Source organism: Podarcis tiliguerta, assembly GCF_965153285.1.
Source record: "Podarcis tiliguerta genome assembly, chromosome: 3".
NCBI classification, from domain to species: Eukaryota; Metazoa; Chordata; class Lepidosauria; order Squamata; family Lacertidae; genus Podarcis; species Podarcis tiliguerta.
Genome location: NC_139536.1, coordinates 46,019,603 through 46,040,296, shown reverse-complemented (window position 1 = coordinate 46,040,296; position 20,694 = coordinate 46,019,603). Strand labels below are relative to the sequence as shown.

The following is a 20,694-nucleotide window of genomic DNA, read 5'->3' as shown; positions in this document are numbered from 1 at the left end:
AGAACAATGAACAAGTTGTATACTGCAATATTATAAAAACAAGTATACAAGTATAACAAGTGAGATATATCATTAAAGGGGACGTGGGTGGCACTGTGGGTTAAACCACAGAGCCGAGGGCTTGCCGATCAGAAGGTCGGCAGTTCGAATCCCCGCGACGGGGTGAGCTCCCGTTGCTCGGTCCCTGCTCCTGCCAACCTAGCAGTTCGAAAGCACGTCAAAGTGCAAGTAGATAAATAGATACCGCTCCGGTGGGAAGGTAAACGGCATTTCCGTGTGCTGCTCTGGTTCGCCAGCAGCGGCTTAATCATGCTGGCCACATGACCTGGAAACTGTACGCTGGCTCCCTTGGCCAATAAAGTGAGATGAGCTCCGCAACCCCAGTCGGTCACAACTGGACCTAATGTTCAGGGGTCCCTTTACCTTTACCTATATCATTAAAACATCAATGAAAAAGCTCAATGTTTTTAAGATTTGCTTCACTTTTATGAAATTGGTTTAATTGTTCACACTGCAGTGTATTTCAAAGCAAGTTGGGCCAATAAAGATTTTTTATCTTGCACACTTCCAAGATTGTGGGCCTCCAGTGTTGGCTTTTCGCAGTATAGTAGCGCAGAGAGCTTGCTGGGGAGAGCTTGCATTAAAAAGAAAAGGACTCAAAAATAACTTAAACAAGGTTTTAATAAGAAAAACAAAAACTCCTTATACGCCAAATACAACTACAAACAAACACGACCCAAACACCAACCCATCCCCAGGGTAAAATGGCAGAGCTAGGTGCTGCTCCTTATATACTGTGGCCAATTCCCAACACAGCTTAATCAATGCAACTCAGCAGCACCTGTTATGCCTCACAGCTGCAAGGCTGGATCTCATTAGTTTACTCTGGCCCTTGCTCTGGCCCCTTAAAGGTATACACATTGGGTGAAACAATGATGAACCTTTAGATTTAAAGAAACAGTTCAACATTTCCCCTGCGGTTCATCATTGTGGAACAAAAACATAAAGCATACTTTGTACATGTTTTTCATGTGTAACCTTTGGAAGTGCTTTAGTAAAAATGTCTGCAATTTGATTGTCACCTGGAACATATTTAAATACAACCATTTCATCAGCAATTAGCTTCTTTACAAACTGCAAACGTAATCTTAAGACTCTAGTGCGCTGCGTATTGGTTTCTGAACATAGGATAGTGAGTCCACTCTGGGAATCAAGGTAAACTTTTACTGGTAGTGTTACTTGCATCTGTAGGTCTGCAAATACTTGCATATACCATTCTATATCACGAGTGGCCTGAACGCATGCACATAATTGACTCTCTGTTGTGGAGAGACAAATAATGGTTTGTGTCTGGGACTTCCATTCAAAAGGACAACCGTTATAACAAAACACCATACCAGACACACCCCTGCAATTATTTTGTTCCACTGCATGAGATGCATCGCAGAAAATTTCAAAACCTTTGTCAATACTAGATGTAAACTGCAACCTATAATGTTTGGTATGTTTCATATTTTACACTTGGTGAATAACACAAATCATAATCTTCACCTGGAATTTGTTCAAAACCTCTAGCGACTAATCTTGCCTTGTACCTTACAACTTCATTTTTGACATTCATTTTAGCTCTATAAACCCATTTTGAATCTATAAGTCTCATATCTGGGGTTTGAGGTACAAGAGACCAAGTGTTATGCTCTTTTAAAGAAGCTATTTCAGAGTTCATAGCTTTATACCAATTTACAGCTTGGTGCTTAGGTAAATTTTGAACATCATTGTAGCTTTTTGGCTCAAAAACCGCCTTATTGGCATACACAGTATTAAAATGTTCATCTGCAAATCGTTGTGGCTTCTGCCTCTTTCTATCTGAACGTCTCAGTCCGGAAGGAGAGTCAGACTCCTCAGACTTAACAGGACTAGGTGAACTACTAGTTTCAGGTTGTAAACCATCATTGTCAGACTGAAGAGATGCCTGTAGGCTAAGCTCACGGTCAGAAAACTCAAGAGAATCTAACCTCCCCTTGGGTGCCTGTAACTTTAAATCATCAAACAAATTATCAGATTCAACAGGCTTTTTGTCTTCTCCCATTAATTCAGAAGCACCATTTCCTGCTGCTGCTCCTGCTTCCTCTTCTTCCTCAGTATCATTTATACCATCAGTATCTTGGAAAACAGCAACTCCATTCCAATTTACAGTTTGTATCATGCTTCTGGTAATATGAAATTTGCCAGTTGCTGGTATGTAAATTCTGTACGCCCCCTGCTGGTAGCCCATTAATTTTCCCTGAACACTACGCTCACCCAATTTCTGCTTAGCGGGATAATGCATAATTACATCTGAACCCCAAATGCGTAGGTATTTCAGATTAGGGCGTTTTTTAAACAGCTTCTCATAGGGGGTGACATCTAAACCAGAATGATAACTGCGATTCCTAACAAAGCAAAACGCATTGAGCGCTTCAGCCCAAAAATCTTTGGGCAGATTAGCATCATGCAGATAAGTTTTAACCCCTGCCTGCAGGTCACGCTGCGCAACTTCAACAAGCCCATTTTGCCAGGGACTTCGGGGGCAAGATAACTCATGAGTAGTCCCCTGCGCTTCCAGGAATTTCTCAAAATCCTCAGAAACAAATTCCCCACCCCGGTCAGAAAACAGGTTCTTAATTGGTTTGTTAAAGTGCGTTTTTACCCAGTTGCAAAAAACTCTGTACTTCTCAAATGCTTGGGACTTTTCAGCTATTGCATAAGTCCAACAGTATCTACTATACTCGTCTATCAGGGTAAGCCAGTACTTAGAACCTCCTAATGATGGTGGGAGTGGCCCAACTAAATCACAATGTACACGCTCAAATGGCTCAGTTACTTTCCTTTCTGAGCACCTACCCTTGCGTGCAACCTTGATCTTATTTTTGCAACAGGATAGACATTGCATAAAGAATTTACATGGTTTTAAGTTGAGGCCATTAACAATATTCTTTGTCTTAACAACATCAGCAAAATTCAGGTGTCCCAAAAGTCTGTGCACCTCATGGACACACCCAGAATGTGGCCTTACATTCCTCAACCCCTGGCTTGACTGTGCTGCTCTGCAATTTATAGGTGATTGGGAGTAGGTGCGAAAATACAGTCTATATAAACCATCAGATTCCCGGGCATACAACAGACGTTTGTTCCCCTCAAAAAACTCACACATTGAATTTAAGAAACGCACAGTTATGCCTTGATGAGCAAAACACCTTACTGATAATAAATTGTCCACTGATGGGCAGTAAATGCAGTTTGCTATCGTAATGTTTAAAGAGTCAAGTTTAACAGTACCCCTGCCAAACGACTGCAAGACTTGTGAATTGGCTAAATGTACATTACCAATTTCCTCTTCGAAAGAAATAAACAAGCTTCGATCGTTGCAGAAATGCTGAGAAGCTCCTGAGTCGACAATGAAAGAATTCCACTTGGCACCTTTAATTCTTTTATGATCTGTTGTCCAAGCATGAAAAGCTCGTGGCTCGTTTCTGTCTTTACGGTACGATGTCGGCTGCTGGGCTGACGACCGTGACTGACGAACAGAAACAGTCTTGGGAGTACTTTGCTTTCTTTTGGCTCTGCAGTCCTTTGCAAAATGTCCCTGCTTATTGCAGAACCAACAACGCTTTGCAGCTTTAAATGCAGTCGTATCACCACCAGCTTGCATGTAGCGTCCCTCATTACTTTCGGAAACAGGAGTGCTTATGGCACAAGCCTCCCTTCTGTCCAGCTCGCCCATTAATCTTGCCGTTACCCCTTCCACAGTTAATTGTGCTGGTGGAACGGCAGATATCTGGCTAGCTATACCATCAAAGTCCTCATTAAGGGAACAAAGGATGATAAATACATACTGAATATCAGGTATCTCCATGTCCCTTCGAATTAATTCGCCGCGTATTGCCTCCAGACGTCTCAAGTGTGCTGCCAAATCACCACCAGGCTGCAACTTCGTCTGGTACAACTGCTTGAAATACGTCAATGCAGACGCTGACTCTTTTCTAACATGCACTGCTGCAAGACTGTCCCACATTTCTTTGGCAGTTTTCTTATTCCTTATATAGACTACTTGCTGGTCACTGACTGCCAAATTAATTATCGCCCTGGCTTTTGCATCTCCTTTCGACCAAGCATTAGTTACAGGGTCAGGAGGGTCATCAGTTACATAGGTCCATACATCTCTAGAGGTCAAAAGCGCCTCCACCCGAAAAGACCATAAACTATAGTTCTCATCTGTTAGCTGTGGGAAGACTAGAGCCTTCTCTGCTTCAGGAACCCGGTCAACCATTCTGGAACTCTTCCAGACCCACAAAAACTACGCTAACAGGAGAAGGAGTTTTCAAACCTTTCTCAGAGTCCAAAAATATGCAGTCATCCACTCAGCAGCTGGGCCCATAACCAAAGATGTTGGCTTTTCGCAGTATAGTAGCGCAGAGAGCTTGCTGGGGAGAGCTTGCATTAAAAAGAAAAGGACTCAAAAATAACTTAAACAAGGTTTTAATAAGAAAAACAAAAACTCCTTATACGCCAAATACAACTACAAACAAACACGACCCAAACACCAACCCATCCCCAGGGTAAAATGGCAGAGCTAGGTGCTGCTCCTTATATACTGTGGCCAATTCCCAACACAGCTTAATCAATGCAACTCAGCAGCACCTGTTATGCCTCACAGCTGCAAGGCTGGATCTCATTAGTTTACTCTGGCCCTTGCTCTGGCCCCTTAAAGGTATACACATTGGGTGAAACAATGATGAACCTTTAGATTTAAAGAAACAGTTCAACATCCAGATGTTGCTGGACTTCCAACTAGCATAGACAGTGGTCTGGGGTGATGGGAGTTGGAGTCCAGCAGTTTCATGGTCCAAAACTTTTAAAATGTGGTATCTAATGTGATCCCTAATTTTTATAATATGGCAATTAAGATGTTAAAGTAATTGAGACCACCTCCTTTTAAGATGTTGCAAACATTTTTTACCAACATGCATATCAGTACACAGCTAGACATTTTGAAGCAAATATTTCTGTGTAAATATGTATCGGATTGCACCATAAGTCTTGCGATGTTCAATGTGTAAGTGTGTATGGGATTGCAGACTATTTTACAGATATGATCCAGAGTTGATATTAAATTGCACACTATGAATTAAAAAGGGGAGTGTAAAAGTGAATTGAAGCAGTAGCTACTCAAGTTCTTGGATTTGGAACCAGAGTGCAAGCAAAGTGTTTTAACTGTGCTCTTCCTTCATTGAATCTATCAAACCCAGCAGCTTTTGTTAATAAACAGAGAGTTCTTATTTGTGGTTCACATTTTTAACATTTATTAAAAAAGCAAAATGTATGTTCATTTCAAATGAAACAGTTAAAAATGTTAAAGTATACTTACACAAATTGTGTACTAGCAGCATCCAATAGTTAGAATTTTCTAGAACTCTGCAGTGCCATTTTGGCAAGCTAAACACACATTGTAGCTTGCAATCCACTGTCCTCACCATAGTGCAGATAAAACAAAAGCTTTATAAAATTAACAGGTTAAATAAGCTTAAATAAAGGTGTTAAATATAAGTCACTCGCTCAAAGCTTCTGTACAAAGATAAACAAATCTGGCATTATACAAATGATTGGCTGGCTTGCACCACATATGGTTTCAATAGTTAGTTTCTCTAGAACAATCTTAGCTGAACATGAACTATACAAAAGGAACTGACATTGGAGTGAACTGATTCAAGTGAGCCATTTACAAGGCATGTGTATTTTTATTTTTTTTTAGAAAAATCAGAACACTGCTTAAATTCAGGCACCATTTTTTCTGCAAATAAATAACCCCTAATATATCTGCATCCAAACTAGTGTTAAACACCTCAGTGCTAATTTTTATAAACACAGTTTTGTGACTATTCAATTCTACTTCCATTCTTATTGCTATGACAATGTGACTGTGGAAATATCTACTGTACATACAAAAAAATAGAGCACCTTTAAACATGAAAGTATATGTCTAGTTTATTATTATTATTATTATTATTTATCTTACAATACTGAAACCCAAGCTACCATAAATTGCTTTAGCATCTTCACTGGAGCAGCTGAAGTACCGAAGATAAACCCCAATTTATTCTTCTTCAGGCAATCCCAAGTCAGAAGTATACTCTAAAATGTCTAAAATGACACCAGGAATTGTACATTCATCTTCACAAAAACAAATGTCTGCTATTCATTCTCTGTTTTCTTCAGATGAATATGAAGGTAATTTCTTACTGTCAGTAGCCTGGGGCTGGGCAGAGATTACAGCAGAAAATGTAAAATGGATTGTGGACACAGTGAAATTATATTAGGCTACTTCAAAAGGTACTGGTGTTATGTGGCTTCAACTGTGCTTTTACAGGGACTTTGATATTAGGATTTCTTGTCTATTGTATTGAAAAACCATTCTGTAAATTTTCTTAGTTGCGCAGCTGCTGTTTGAGATTCTTCCTGAAGTCTCATGTTATCTTGTCTCAAATGTTGGACTTCAGCTTGGAGAACAGCTTTGTCTTGTTTTTCCTAGATAACAGAAAAAAAGGAGTTGAATGACACTTAGAGCCAGTGTTTTTGTTGCTCGTGTTTCTGAGCGAGTAAACAGACTTCTGTTTTCTTTAGCTCCCTCTTTGCAATGACAGCACTGGAACTCTAAGCTGAATTCCCAAATTTGCTTGCTCGGTTGTTCTAAATCAGATAGCCTTGCAGGCTAAACAAGATAAATGAGATTGTATAACCAAGTTTCTGCAGCAGAGCTGTAGGACTAGGCTACATTTTAGCACACTTCATCATATTCAGAGAGATCACTACACGAAAAGATAAGGAATATTTTTAGAGCTGTACATCAGATTAAGAAAAAGCTACACAGACTTAGAGGTACTTTTAAACAAAATAGAAGGCAACAAGATGTCCAGCTGCGTGGTTTCTACCCACTGAGTATTAAACACTGCCATCCAAAATGAACAGTGGGGAAAGAATGCATGTTGGACACATGAAATTGGGAACAGCTTCCAAGTACAATGCAAATGCATCAACATTATTTTTTCCCAGCAGGAGACACAGGGTCTGTTGCAATGCCAATGTTTAAAGGCTGCGTGCTCTATAAGCAAAATCAGAGGGGGGGGGGAGCCATATGCTGCCAAGTGTTGGCAAATGGGTAAGAGAAAGCTACAGGGAATCACAGTACAGTATGTGCAAACCACCATTGCACTGCTTAATTCATACTTTAAGTTTCACTGCTCTGGATGAGAGCGGAGCAATTACACTATAATGGGAGACTGGGTCATTATATGCAGCTCTACCTTACTGTACAGAAATGTAGAACACTCAGTACTACAGCCGCCAACCTTAGTACCTATTATAAAACATGTTATTTGGGGGCATTAATATTTTATTGACTTTGAGAGTCATTGGAGGGTTTTAAGCAGAGGTTGGATGGCCACCTGTCATGGTTGCTTTAGTTGAGATTCCTGCATTTCAGGGGGTTGGACTGGATGACCCCCAGGGTCCCTTCCAACTCTACAATTCTATGAGAGGCTATTAAAGTCACATCTATACATTTAAAACATATCGCCCCCCCCCCAAAAATGTGGGAACTGTAATTTACTCCTCACAAAGCTATATGATTCCGTTCCCTTAAACTACAGTTCCCAGGATTTTTTTGGGAAAGCCACGCATTTGAAATGTATGATGTAGATATGACCTAACAACCATAGTCAAGATGAAGTAGCTGTCTGGAAACCCTGATGCAAAAATTGCTCTTGTGCTAAAGATAGATGAAATCGACCAGTTCACAGTTTTGTACCCAGTTGTGTCAGACCTGGGCTTGAAGGAAATGTTTGTGTGGGTATGATTTTTAGACTAAAAAGAGCACAAAAACTAAACACTTTTCTAGCTTAAAGCCCCATAGTGTCTCCTCACTGGCTTTTCAGGCGGATGGCTACCAGATGTAAGTGGTGAGGTAGCACTCCCATCCATGGACCACTTCTTTTCCAGGAAACCCCCAAGCCCAGACACCCAGATTCTCTTTTACTCCCTCATGTAAGAGGGGGTGAGATCCAGCTTTAATCAAGGGGCTATACTGCTGCCACATGTAATGTGAACCTTAGATTTGAGGATAGGTTGCTCAATTTAAAAAGTTTTCTAAACATAACAATAAGTGCTTCCTTTCAGATAACTTCTGCAAAAGCAGCCATATGCTATTTCTTTAGAGGTTATGAAATAATTCCTTGCAGATGTTTGCAAAAAAAATATTTTTGAAAGCAAGTCTTATGTAAGAAGGCAACTGCAAAGAAGTCAAAGTAGTATTGAACCTCCTGTAATATTTGAAAGCAATCTAATTTGTCATTTGTGTGGTAAACAAGTACATCAGTGCCTTCAGACCATTTCCCCCTTAATTCTGCTATCAAAATAGAAGTATTCATGAATACAGTCAAAGGATATGCAAAGGAAAATTCCTATTTCTTAGTATTCAGTTGGAAAAAAGTGGAATTCTTTTCATTATTAAAACCTATGATTTAAACAAACTTGACACACTTATTTTTCTTACAGAAAATAGCTGTGAACTAAAAAAAGGTGGGGGGGCACATTTGTAGATCTGAAAATGCAGCCTGTATTACTTACTATACCATGTTAAACATAGGCCAAATATTAGCTTATCTATCACTTAGTATAATTTATCATCCAGGTTATAGGGAATCTGAACTAGAGAACAGGAAGTGCTACCCAAGCGTATTATGCCAGAAATACTGAATCTAGCCCTGAGGAAGCAACTAGATTAGCCAGGAGACTAATTGGACTTTCTACATTTTTAAAGGCTAAATATAGGGAGGTTTTTAATGCTTGATGTTTTCATTATGTTTTAAGATATGCTGTAAGCAGCCCAGAGTAGCTGGGGAAACCCAGTCAGATGGGCAGGGTATAAATAATAAAATTCTTATTTTTATTCTTATTCTTAAATGCAGCTGCTGGGATTCTTGATTTGGGTTTGGGGCTAGATTGCTCAAAAACATTTTTAAAGGCCTTTTCTCAAAATTTGGTCCAGAGGGTTAGGGGACACACAGAGCAGATTTTGGGGGGTGCACAGGGGAAGGAGAAAAAGGAGAAGTCCCACTGTGTGAGCTGCTTACACAGTGTTAGATAAACCCAATGACATTTTATTCTGCTAAACATTTTTACCTTCCGAAGATCAGTTTGCAACTGTCGGAGGATCACTTCCAGCTGGTTTACTTTTCCAGTCAATGTAGTGGGGCTATCCTCCCTACAAAATTAAATTGCACTTAGTTTTGAATTATTTCAAGATGTCCTACCCACTCCCCGTGCAGATGACAATGAATAACGGTTGTAATCAGTGCAAAAAGCACATATAAAAGCTTGTTCAGGTTCAAGCCCACTCAAGATTGACACAAATTGAGATCAAACACCAACAGATATGATTATGGTATCATTCTCAAGGAGCAAATAAATCTTACTGCTGGGCATTGTGATGAGTGCAAACTGGTTGTCACAAGGAACACTAACAACAATACAGGCCATTGCTCTAACCTGGTCGTAATTACGATCTATCATTAGAAATGCATAGTCATTAAGTCCTCATGAATCCACTACCATAATAATTAACTAATATTCAATCTATATGCATTATGTGAAGGATCATGAGGTACCACCCAACTGCTCAGAGGCAGAATTAGGGCCCCAGTCAACAAGGCTTGCCAGCAGGCAAGACAGACAAGCTTCTCCTCCTGTTGGCCTTGGGGCTTCAGAACTCCTCATAGCTCAGGTGAAAGGGAGGAGGCTGGTAGGAGGAGTCTTGGCTGAGCAACAGGCAAGCCGGGAGAAAAATGCTTGGAGGCTGGAGTGATTAGCTGATAAATGGGGAGAGGCATAAGGATGCAGGCTATGCTTTACTATACCCATGGCTGGTTAGGTGAGTGGAAGGAGGGTGGAGGAACTTGGGGGCCTAGTGAACTGCCCTTCCGAGTCCCTGAAATGCTTGAGCACTGACACAGACCCTCACTTGGTGGACTTCTTTGCCTCAGCCCCCAGGGAGGTGGGTCAGTCCTGGAAGGAAAGATTAACAGGGTTCCCCCCCTTTCTTTTTTGCATGCAGGAAAGAGAGAGAGAGGTAAAGCTACCACACAAGGAACTGTGTGGTATTCTCTAGATACCAAAGTGCTTTTGAGTGGATCCACAAATATTGGGGGAATGTCTAAAACCCTAATCCAGAGAGGCTGCCTAAATGACCAGGGAAATGTATCTCTAACACTGTTGGGGTTAACTATTAGAGTGTACTGTAATACTTAATCCCTAATGAAAGTCATGATCTGAACATCCCAGTGACTGTGGCTGTTTTTGTATCCCTGCCCACAGAAGCCCGACACATTAACAGAAAAAGTGCAGTCAGATGAAATACAAGACTATATCTGCAAGTAAAATAGGAGGTAAAACAAAACTGTTCATTGTTCTTGACAAAATCAACTAAAGCAGGTAATGCTACAGGTTGAAAAAATTATCTTAAAACGGTTCAGAAAACAACTGTCATCACGAATTTTCTTGCTTCTAAAGGAAGGAAAATGAGATTCTAGCACACTGGTTCTCATTCAATTATTATGCAAATATGTCAAGTTGTATTACAACACTGCTAACTAAAAAAATAAAATAAAGAAAAGATATCAAGAAAAGTGACATCTTATTTAAGATAAAGACTTTGTTTCAATGCCTCTTTCCACATTTTGAAGCTGAAAATCTAAATAGACACTTCAAAACTTTAGTAAATACAATTCTTATCTTAGTAGTGGATGGCACAGTAGGGCTGCACCTCTTACCTGATCTCCCTCTGGCCAAGTGACTGCTGCATTCTGGAGAGAGTTTTATATTGCTATGGATGCTGAGATATATTGATCTGAAATGTTTTTAGTGCTATTATTAGAACTAGGGCTGTGCTGTTTATATCTGATAAGATTTGAATCTTTTTTAAAAAATTATGACGCCACCATGGGGATACAGTATTGTATTTTAAATGACAGCTAAACAACTATTAAAATAAAATAGCTGCTTCATATAAATGGCTTCCCCTGCAGTACGGTGTGTGTGTTGTTTGTTTTGGTGGCAGCCAGAACACTCCAGCAATATCGGAGGCAGCTCCTAGTCTTTTAAAAAAGCTGACAGATATTGGGAAAGGTATAAGAGCTGATTAAAATTTTAACAGGCTTCAAATGAACACTATGATAAATTTAAAATATGCATTCTATGAATTCTGTTGCAGCAAATCTTTGGCAATCTTTCTTATAATCTTAATGCAGCAGTCAGAAAAATACAGTTGTTGTGGCAACTCATGAGGCAGGGAGGATCACTGAACAGTGATATAATGAGCCAAATTACCATTGCATGCAAACTCCCTTTGGATTTTTATTCCTTTAGGGCAACTGGATTGTGGGGTTATGTTGTTTGTCTTGTCGTTTACTATTAAAATGCCTAAGCTGCACTAAGGTTGAATACAACTGGGCAGTGGACCTCTCCACCATTGCTCCCATTAACTTCCCTCTCCCCCCCCTACCAGAAATCTGAAACTTCAGAAATGTAAAGAAGTCCCTCACAAACCTTAATCTATGTGTCAAGTGATTATTTTATGCTCTATTCCACTAAATGCCTAGAGTTTTTAGTAGTGAAATGTTGTACAATTGAACTACAAAGCTGAAATATTTAAGGCAGTGCTCAAATGATGGGGGAAGATAATTAGAGGGGGGCTTAATAAAATCCATGAGCCCTGCCCCAGAGATGGGGAAAGTGTGGTCCTTCAAAACTTTTTGGGTTGGAACTCCCATCATCCCTAACCATTAGCCATGCTCACTGGCACTGACAGAATCTAAAGTCATGTTCCCCATCCCTGCCCTACCCGATGATCCCTGCCAGTTTTAGACTCTCCCATTACAACCCACAAGATACATCCTGCCTCTGTTCCTACATGGATCTGTACAAATTATTCATACAAAATACATTCTATTATAGAAGCAGGTAACAGGCCAAGAATTACAACCGTGTCCTCCCCAAGTGCACTGGAATTGGAGGGTTGTGTTTACATTTTTATGAGGGGTTCTTAATGCCTGTTTTAATTTTTATTTATTAAAGCATTTCTTATGAGGTGTACATAAAAGCAATCCACAAAAAATGGGATAAGAAAAATGCATCATAAAACTGAGCACTACCTCAAAATGCATGCTGGAACAAGGAAGTCTTAGGCATGCACCTGAAGTTCAGCAAATGAAGGTGCCTGTCTAATCTCAGGTGGAAGAGATTTCCAGAGGTTTGGGCCCACTAGACTACACATGGCTTCTAGTAGTTATGAGCCATGCATCTGAGCCATGGGTGACTGCCAACAGGGACTCCCCCAAAGATCATTGTTTGGACTGGGATATAGGAGATCAGACAGTCCTTAATATGTTCTAGACCCAGGTTAAGGGCCTTGTAAATTAATACAAGAAACTTGAACCTGGCCTGGTAATATGTGGGCAGCCAGTGCAAGCTTTTCAGAATTGAAGTTATGTGCTGGTAGTAGTCTGTACCTACCAACAGTTTAGCCACAGAAATTTGAATTAGCTGGAGCTTCTGAACCAGGCACAAGGGCAGCCTGGTGCAGAGTGCATTGCAACCATTGAAACACTTGAGGTTACCAATGAATGAATCTTTGTATCCAGGCTATCTCTGTCCAAAATGGCTGCAGCTGGTGCACTAGCCAAATGTGGTAAAAGGAACTCCTATCCACTAAAGGTACCTGAACCTCAAGTGACAAAGTTAGATCCAGGAGCACCTCCAAACTACACAACTGGGTTTTTTTTATAGAGACAGCAAAAGTTGTATTATTATTATTATTATTTTAAATTTATATATACATGGAGTTTAACAACAACAACAACACTAGGCTATTGGAGAGGAGCCAAGTGGGAGACATTAAGCAACCATGTGTGAACCCCTTGAACTGACTCCTCTCGAGCCATGCCTTCTACTTCCCCCAATCTCCCCCAACCCTCTTCATCCTATTTCCTTCCCACACACATCTTCAAGCACCTCCTGCCACAATACACAACCACCCTAGGCTATCACAAGAATCTTAACACCAGCAATAATAATTAGACAGATGCTAATTAATTTGCTTAAGCAACCACACTGTTCTTACCTGGGAAACAATCAAACTCCCCCCACACCCCGCCTCTCACTCATGAGTACCAAACACACAGGACTGGGTGAGACTCACACCCTGACCAGTCCTGGGATCACTAACATATAAGTATGGGAAAAAAGACCATACAAACAATAATATCTCAGCACCACCATACCATTAATTTTTGCAGAGACTGAAACACACGCACCAAAAATCAAATAGGGTGGCTCCTTTTCACCAACCCCAAAGTGACAGCAACAGCTATTTTATAAAATCCTTAGACTAGCCAGCCCCCCCTACACAACTCTTAGTAGCAATAAACACAGTAGCAGAAAGCAACTATCCAGCCAACCACTTCCTAACTATCCTGCAGCTCCCAGTCCAACTGGTAAGGACTCAAGAAACACAAAGGCTGGGGAAGTCATACAATATATCTGTCTACACACACGTACGTCTGTTCTCACAGTCTTGTGCTCCTTACCAGGAGATGTTAGTGAAAGGTTGGGGAACCTCCAGCCCACAAAGGCATTTCTCCCAAACCATGCTGACCTGTCAAGCAGCTGGTGTCATTTATGACATCAACTGATGGCTAGGACTCAATTCTGCAATGTTGCAGGTGCTTGTCCCCAGCAGGAAACAGGTGACTGCAGCCAAAGCAGCAGAATTCTACCTCTGCTTAACAGCTGACAGGCAGAAGTTAAATCCTGATCAGTTTCTCTCTTGGGAATAGGCACACACAGCTAAAGAAAGCAGCAGGGGAGGGAAAACAGGTCTGCTTGCTTTCATAGCAGGGGCCTGTTCCCTATGAAAAGTTGTGTGCCACAAAAGCAAGACTTGCTACGTGAAGTTGCACCTCCCAGGAGGAGTGGGGAAAGAACCTCTTAGGGAAGGCTCAACCTGCAAAAGGGATTCTTCCCCCCACCCCTTTCCCTGTGAGATGTGTGCTGAGGTTAAAGACTTCTCACTTTTGCCAGGCAGGCAGAGAACAGGCCTTTTAGATACATGTTTCCTTCTCTCTCCTTTCTGCTTTCTAGGCTAGCAACTCCTTCTCAGCCTTCCCCAAGTATTTTTCCCACCTCTTTTGGTTTTTTCATTTTAGCCGATGGGGAGCCTATGACTTCAGAATCTGAAGTGAGGTGAGACTCAACCTCTGAGCTGAAGCACAATATCTATCTCAAGTACTGAGGTAAGACAACCCCCTATCCAAGTCCTTGAAGATGTTCCAAGCCAAATACCCCCACCCCCTGTATATAACCCTATCTATCATTCTGCCTCTCTATTCATTCCAGGAGGAATGTTTTCAGGAATTTGTTCAATCATGTTTCCCCTCAAAGAAAAGAGGCAAGGTTTACATACCCAGTAGTGTCAATGAAGTCCTTTCCATTTGTTGGACTCGCGCCCAAGGCTTGATTACTCTCCAAGCTTTGCACATGCTGCATGTCATTCATGGTGCAAAAAGATGCAACCCTTTGATCTGGAAGGGAAATAAATAAACATCTAAAATGAAATGACTGTATAAAAATACTCTCAGCTGAAACAACCAGTGTTCTTTTATCCAATTCAGCTACAGGCAAGAAACAAGTGTATATATTACAGGGAATTCCACCCCCCCAATACCCCCTGAATTTCCAGCATAAAGCATCTGATAGCAAGACCACTATAGCCTCAGCTTTGCATATATCAACAAAACAAGACAGATTTGTTTTCACTAAGTTATTTCGACAGAAATGTACAGAAAATCTGAGACCAAGACCAATTTCAAGCAAACTACTGTAATAGCAAATGCAGGCACTTAATGGGACAGAGGAAGATACATAATTCCATAAAAAGTTATGGAATGCAGTATAGCAAGGCACAGTTATTCTACCTGAACAGAATAATATGCAAATGCTACCATTATGACTATTGCCATACATTTACCAATCTTCCACATATATTGTCAGCTGCTTCCTTTTAGGATTCCGGAATAAAATCTTTACCCTAGGGCTTGCAGAATACATGCTTGCCTTGTTTGGGAACAGAGTTTCTTTACTGAAGGACATGCAGTATGGCATACAAAAATATACCCAGTTCTAAAAGAAAATGAGTATGCCACACACAAACTGGTACAGAACGTGAGTAAATCACGCTTTGAGGTTTCCCCCCCATGCAAACAGTTTATGCTGCAACAACAGAGATCATTCATTTATATATAGACTGTATTCAGATTTCTCTGGTCCACAGACTTCTGCTGGCCCTGACCATAACATGCCTTCCCCTCACATCTCACAAAGGCCCAATGCTTGCATATAATCATGCAACCGTGCAAACATATAAAAGCATAAAGATAGGTTTTTTTTATATATAAGATTCAGCAGCCAACCCCAGACCATCACCTAGAAACGGAGTGTGATGACAGACTGGCCCAAGTTCTTCGTCAGAGTCAAAATCTGAAATAAGATTTAGAATGCTCCTATGAACAACAAAGTCCACCGAGCTAACTTTGGAATAATATAGTTGCAATCCTTATGAGACACAACAGTTATGGAATATTACTTAACATCAACTCTTTCTGTGGGACCTTTGCTGATTTTCTCAAAACAGTAGTTTTCCTCATCAACTCACCCCACTGCTACATGTGCTTAGTCAAAAAAAATGATTTTACTTTTCAGTAATAATGGCAGCATAATAGCTTTCAGGATTTCCCCTTTCCAAAAGACAAACTATCCATTTTCGTTATTATGCCCTGTAAGCATTATGGGACAAAAATAAAATTGCAGCTTGAGGCCTAGCTATCACTTTCCCTTTTCATGTCAATCTTTTAATTATGAAATAAAAGTAAATATTTGAATCTTTTCCTAAAAATGTTCCCTAGCAGATGATGGGAAATGATAGAGGAGACACAGGAGTTCATAAACATATGTAAAATTTGAATGTTAGACAGTCTTTTTCTTTCGCTTTCTTGGCAAGATAGCATGATGCATGGCAACCTTCAGATATGCTTAACTTATGTAAATGTAATTTTACCAGGCTGCATGTAAAATACTGTATATTCCTAGTATATGCTTTCTTTTTCCTCTAGAGACTTTTGAATAGTAGATGTCCAGTGTCAAGGACTGTTGAAAGTCCTAGTAGCCAACCTTTAACACTTTTGTTTGATCTACAAAGGGGAAAAGTATAAAAATACAAACAGATGATACATCTGCAGACTATCACCGGCACAACCAGAAGTCGCAAAAGTAAATACTAGAGAAGGAATGAGCAAAGGGTGATATTAAATTCTGGAGATATTAAATTTTGGAAAGATTGATTAAAAAATGTCAGACAGGGCAGTCAACGGGGCTCTTCTTATGTTCTTAATATGGCCAAAATACAAACATCTTTCTCAGAGTGTCTCAAGGCCTAAAAATGTCAGACACAGAGAAGAACAAGGAACATAATAATTTTTGACTTGCAATCCTGCAAATTTCCTCTGAAGAACTGAATACTGGCTGCTGTTGAAGACAGAATACAATTACTGATGTTATGGCTTTTTAAATGTAATAGCTTATCCAAGAAGAAAGAGCTATTGCAGATGGATTCCATCTCTGACAAAGGCAATACAGATCTAAGATGTTCATTCTGTCTCTCTCAAAGAGAATGAAATCATGGGAACGCATAACATATCAGGAATCTGAAATCCAGAAGGGAACTGAATGAACCAACATTAGACATGAACAATGATCCTTCTGATTAACAACATGTACACCAGGCCCTTGGATCCTGTTTGTGAGAAGAGGCCTCTATTCTGTCCTTCAGCATATAAATACAGATCTGAATTATGCCAGCCATTTTTTTTAAAAGTATGGTATTAACAGATACCTTTGTTATACCTAGAACAGGAATACTGATTCTGCAAAGAAATATAACCGCTGAACAGTAGTCAGCTATGCAAGCAGAAGTGTGCTGATCACTGTTACAAACTGGAAAAAGCAAAGAATGAAAATTTATGCGAAGACATTTGAAGGTCTACAAAATAAAAGTTCAGAAACCAGCTGTTAGATCACATTTATATTAATCATTATAACAGAAGTTAGCTTCAAGTTAATTGAAATACACCTATAGTAGATCCATTGTCTTTGTCAAACTGTTTAGGCTAACATGCTCTGTAAAGTTTAGTCCTAACTTTGATTTTATGTTTTTATTAATGCAGTGCTCTAACAATGTAACATCCTGTTCTTAAACATGTATTTTGGCGCAGTTTTAATGCTTTGCTAGGATAACAGGTCTTCTGATGTTGAGGTGGCAACCATAAACCAGAGCTATTGTGATGTAGTGAATAGTGTGAACCTTTGAAAATATGGGTTCCAATCCCTGATCAGTCACAACACTTATTGAGGAACATTGGGCTAGCCACAGTCTCTGACAGCCTAACTCCCCCCCCCTCCCCCGGGTTCCTTGTAGAGAGAAAATTGGGAGAAAACCTTTGTATACTGCCCTGAGGTCCTTTGAAGATGGAAGTGTTAAAAAGTTCAAACAAAGAAAAAACATGTGTTCCATATGCATGATGACTTAGAAGCTGGCTTTCAATAGTATACATCCTTTAACAATCAACCTTATTATTCTTATTCTTTAAAAAAGATACATCTATTTTCTCTCCTCAGGTTCTTTTTACTATAGCTATTCATTCATAATTGTTTCCAATGTTTACACTACAATTCTAAACATACTATCAGAGCAATCCTTTGCATGTTTACTGACTGTTCAGTGGTATTTACTCACTTGTAACTATGCATAAGATTGCAGTATCACAGTATTTTAATATTCTTTTGGAAGCCGCCCAGAGTGGCTGGGGAAACCCAGCCAGATGGGCGGGGTATAAATAATAAATTATTATTATTATTATTATTATTATTATTATTATTATTATTTAGCTCAAGCAGATTTCCAAACACACACTATGAAACACAGTAGAGTTTTTAAAATTTCCATTATGTGCTAAACTGCACAAGTTTATTTATTGTATTGCATCCATGAAAAACAGCAGCGGCAATAACTGCTACAGTTGTCTGAAGGAATCAGAAAAGCCTTTTATATCCAACATTTTGAATATGAATAAAATCAGGGCTGGAGAAATCCAGATTCAAATCTCTACTCAGCTTTGAACCTCACTCAGGGTGGGGTAGTACCTTTGGGCCAATCACTGTCTCTCATTCTAATCTATTTCGCATAGTTGTTATGAGGATAAAATGGAGGATGGGGGGGGGGGTAGAAAAGGAAGTCCTCTTGCATGAGCTGAGCTCCACTTGTTCAAATAACCTCCACCAAGTTTGGCAATTCCCCAACACTCAATTACAGTTTCCCATGCTACAGTCTACAACATTTGGGAGGGTCTACAAAACTTCTGAAAATATTCTGGAGGTGGCAGGGGTTGAAGGAAGCAACACTGGGGCAGAAAAGTCTCTGTGTAAATAACTTTGATGGGGCTACACTCTGATTGAGCGAATACATAGCTTGGGGGTACTCCTGGATCCTTTGCTGTTACTTCAAGCTCAGGTGGCCTCAGTGGCACACCACTTCCATCACTTTTGGGTGGTGGCCCAGCTGCACCCTTATTTGGACAGGGACCAGTGCTTTTTTCAGGGGTACTCAAGGGTATGCAGCATCAGCACCTCTTTTGTTGTCGTTATAAAGTGTGGCACTTACTGTAACAACTTCATGTTGAGTACCGGCACCTATTTTACTGATAGGGACAGCCTAACTTATGTCATATATGCTTTGGTAACCGCTAGGTTAGATTATTGCATTATGTAGGCCTGCCTCTGTAGGCAGTTTGATAAATTCAGCTAGTGCAGAATTCAGGGGCCAGGTTGCTCACCGGGGCAAGACTGTTTGAGTATAGTGTGATACTGTTTGAGAGCCAGTGTAGTGTAGTGGTTAAGAGCGGTAGTCTCGTAACCTGGGGAACCAGGTTCGCGTCTCCGCTCCTCCACATGCAGCTGCTGGGTGACCTTGGGCTAGTCACACTTCTTTGAAGTCTCTCAGCCCCACACACCTCACAGAGTGTTTGTTGTGGGGGAGGAAGGGAAAGGAGAAAGTTAGCCGCTTTGAGACTCCTGAAGGGGAGTGAAAGGCGGGCTATCAAATCCAAACTCTTCTTCTTCTTTTTCTATATTACACCAATCCTGCTCTGACTGCACTTGATACTAATTAGTTGCTGGGCCCAATTCAAAGTGCTGGTTTTGACTTATAAAGTCTTAAATGGCTCAAGGATACCTCAAGGCCCACTTCTCTCCATATGAACCTACTCACACCCTGAAATCATCCTCTGAGGCCCTTCTTGTGTGCTTCCTCCACAAGAGGTTTGGAGGGTAGCAACATGAGATGAGCCTTTTTTGCAGTGGCTCCCTGCTTGTGGAATGCTCTCCCCAGGGAGGTTTGGCCGGCGCCTTCATTTTACACATTTAGGAGCCAGGCGAAAGTGTTCCTCTTTAGCCAGGACTTTGTCTGATTCTTAAGATACTTATAATATGAACTAGTGGCTATGTGTAGAAAAAAACTGCCCTAAGAAAACTCAGTAATTCAGGATGTCAGCCTATGCTGTTCTCTTTCTAGCTCTCCTTATGCCACCTTTGGTCTTAGCCTATTGTGCAAAATGACCTGATGGTCCACCAACATAGTTCTTGGGGCTCATCAATCAACTGGAAGTGACTGATCACTGAATGGCAAAAAACAGGTAAGTCAAGAGTGCATGTGCAGGACTGCCAATAACTAGGGGTAATGAATCATGTTACAATAAGCATTGGAGTTTAATTTCTACTAACTACACGTGCAGCGGTTGCAGAAATTCTTACAGTACCTTCAAATGCTTGTGCAGCATCTACAAGGTGAGACCAGTCTAATCCTGTTGCTGTATCTGGAAGGGGCATCAACCCAGGATCATTGAATCTTGATTTGTCAGATAAAGACCCGTCTGAGAACCAAAACTCATCTAAATTAAGAAGCAGAATCAGAAGCTATCTTCAGGAGAATGTTTCAACAGGTTAGAAAATGAATAATTACAATATTCAAAATGTTTTATTTTTTATGGACTGTGTATATGCCATAGTATTTCATAGTTTTTAATTAGGTCATCATAGATGTTATGCTTTTAATACAATGTGAACTACTTTGGGAGTGTCTGACCTGAAAGCAGGGCTATGACTGGTCCAAAACCAGAAAATATGTACACACAGTATCAGGCCATCAATATGCTACAAAGTGTATTTAGCTAATGGTTACCACTCTAAAATAAATGTTTTTCATTTATTTTAAAGTGATCAATTAAAACATACAAAAACAATTTCAAATCCAACACAGATGCCGACTGGGACAAAAATTGCCACTCTTAAAAGGCTTCTTGAAAAAGGAAAGCTTTCAATAGGCATCAAAACTACAACAGAGATGGAACTTGTTTGAGATGTAATGGGAAGGAGTTTGAACAGCTAAGTGGTAGCAGCCTGATCCTTACCTAAGACTGAACAAGCTTCCTAGTGATCGGT

The 20,694-nt window shown here is 40.3% G+C and overlaps 1 protein-coding gene across 6 annotated transcripts in view; it reads right to left on the bottom strand.

Annotated features, from left to right (window-relative positions):
- Positions 1–5,318: 5,318 nt before the first annotated feature.
- Positions 5,319–20,694, bottom strand: part of SIPA1L2 (signal induced proliferation associated 1 like 2) — a 74,484-nt gene continuing 59,108 nt past the window's right edge. For 4 of the 6 annotated variants that reach the window (XM_083433869.1, XM_083433873.1, XM_083433870.1 and 1 more), the window contains 5 exons: positions 20,013–20,144; positions 15,571–15,624; positions 14,552–14,669; positions 9,217–9,298; positions 5,319–6,564 (listed from right to left, as the gene is read on the bottom strand). In XM_083433869.1, the coding sequence (XP_083289995.1) occupies positions 6,418–6,564; positions 9,217–9,298; positions 14,552–14,669; positions 15,571–15,624; positions 20,013–20,144 (533 nt within the window). In that variant the 3' untranslated portion in view covers positions 5,319–6,417. The remainder of the gene's footprint in view (positions 6,565–9,216; positions 9,299–14,551; positions 14,670–15,570; positions 15,625–20,012; positions 20,145–20,694) is intronic. The other 2 variants (XM_083433872.1, XM_083433874.1) reach the window with 1 other exon arrangement.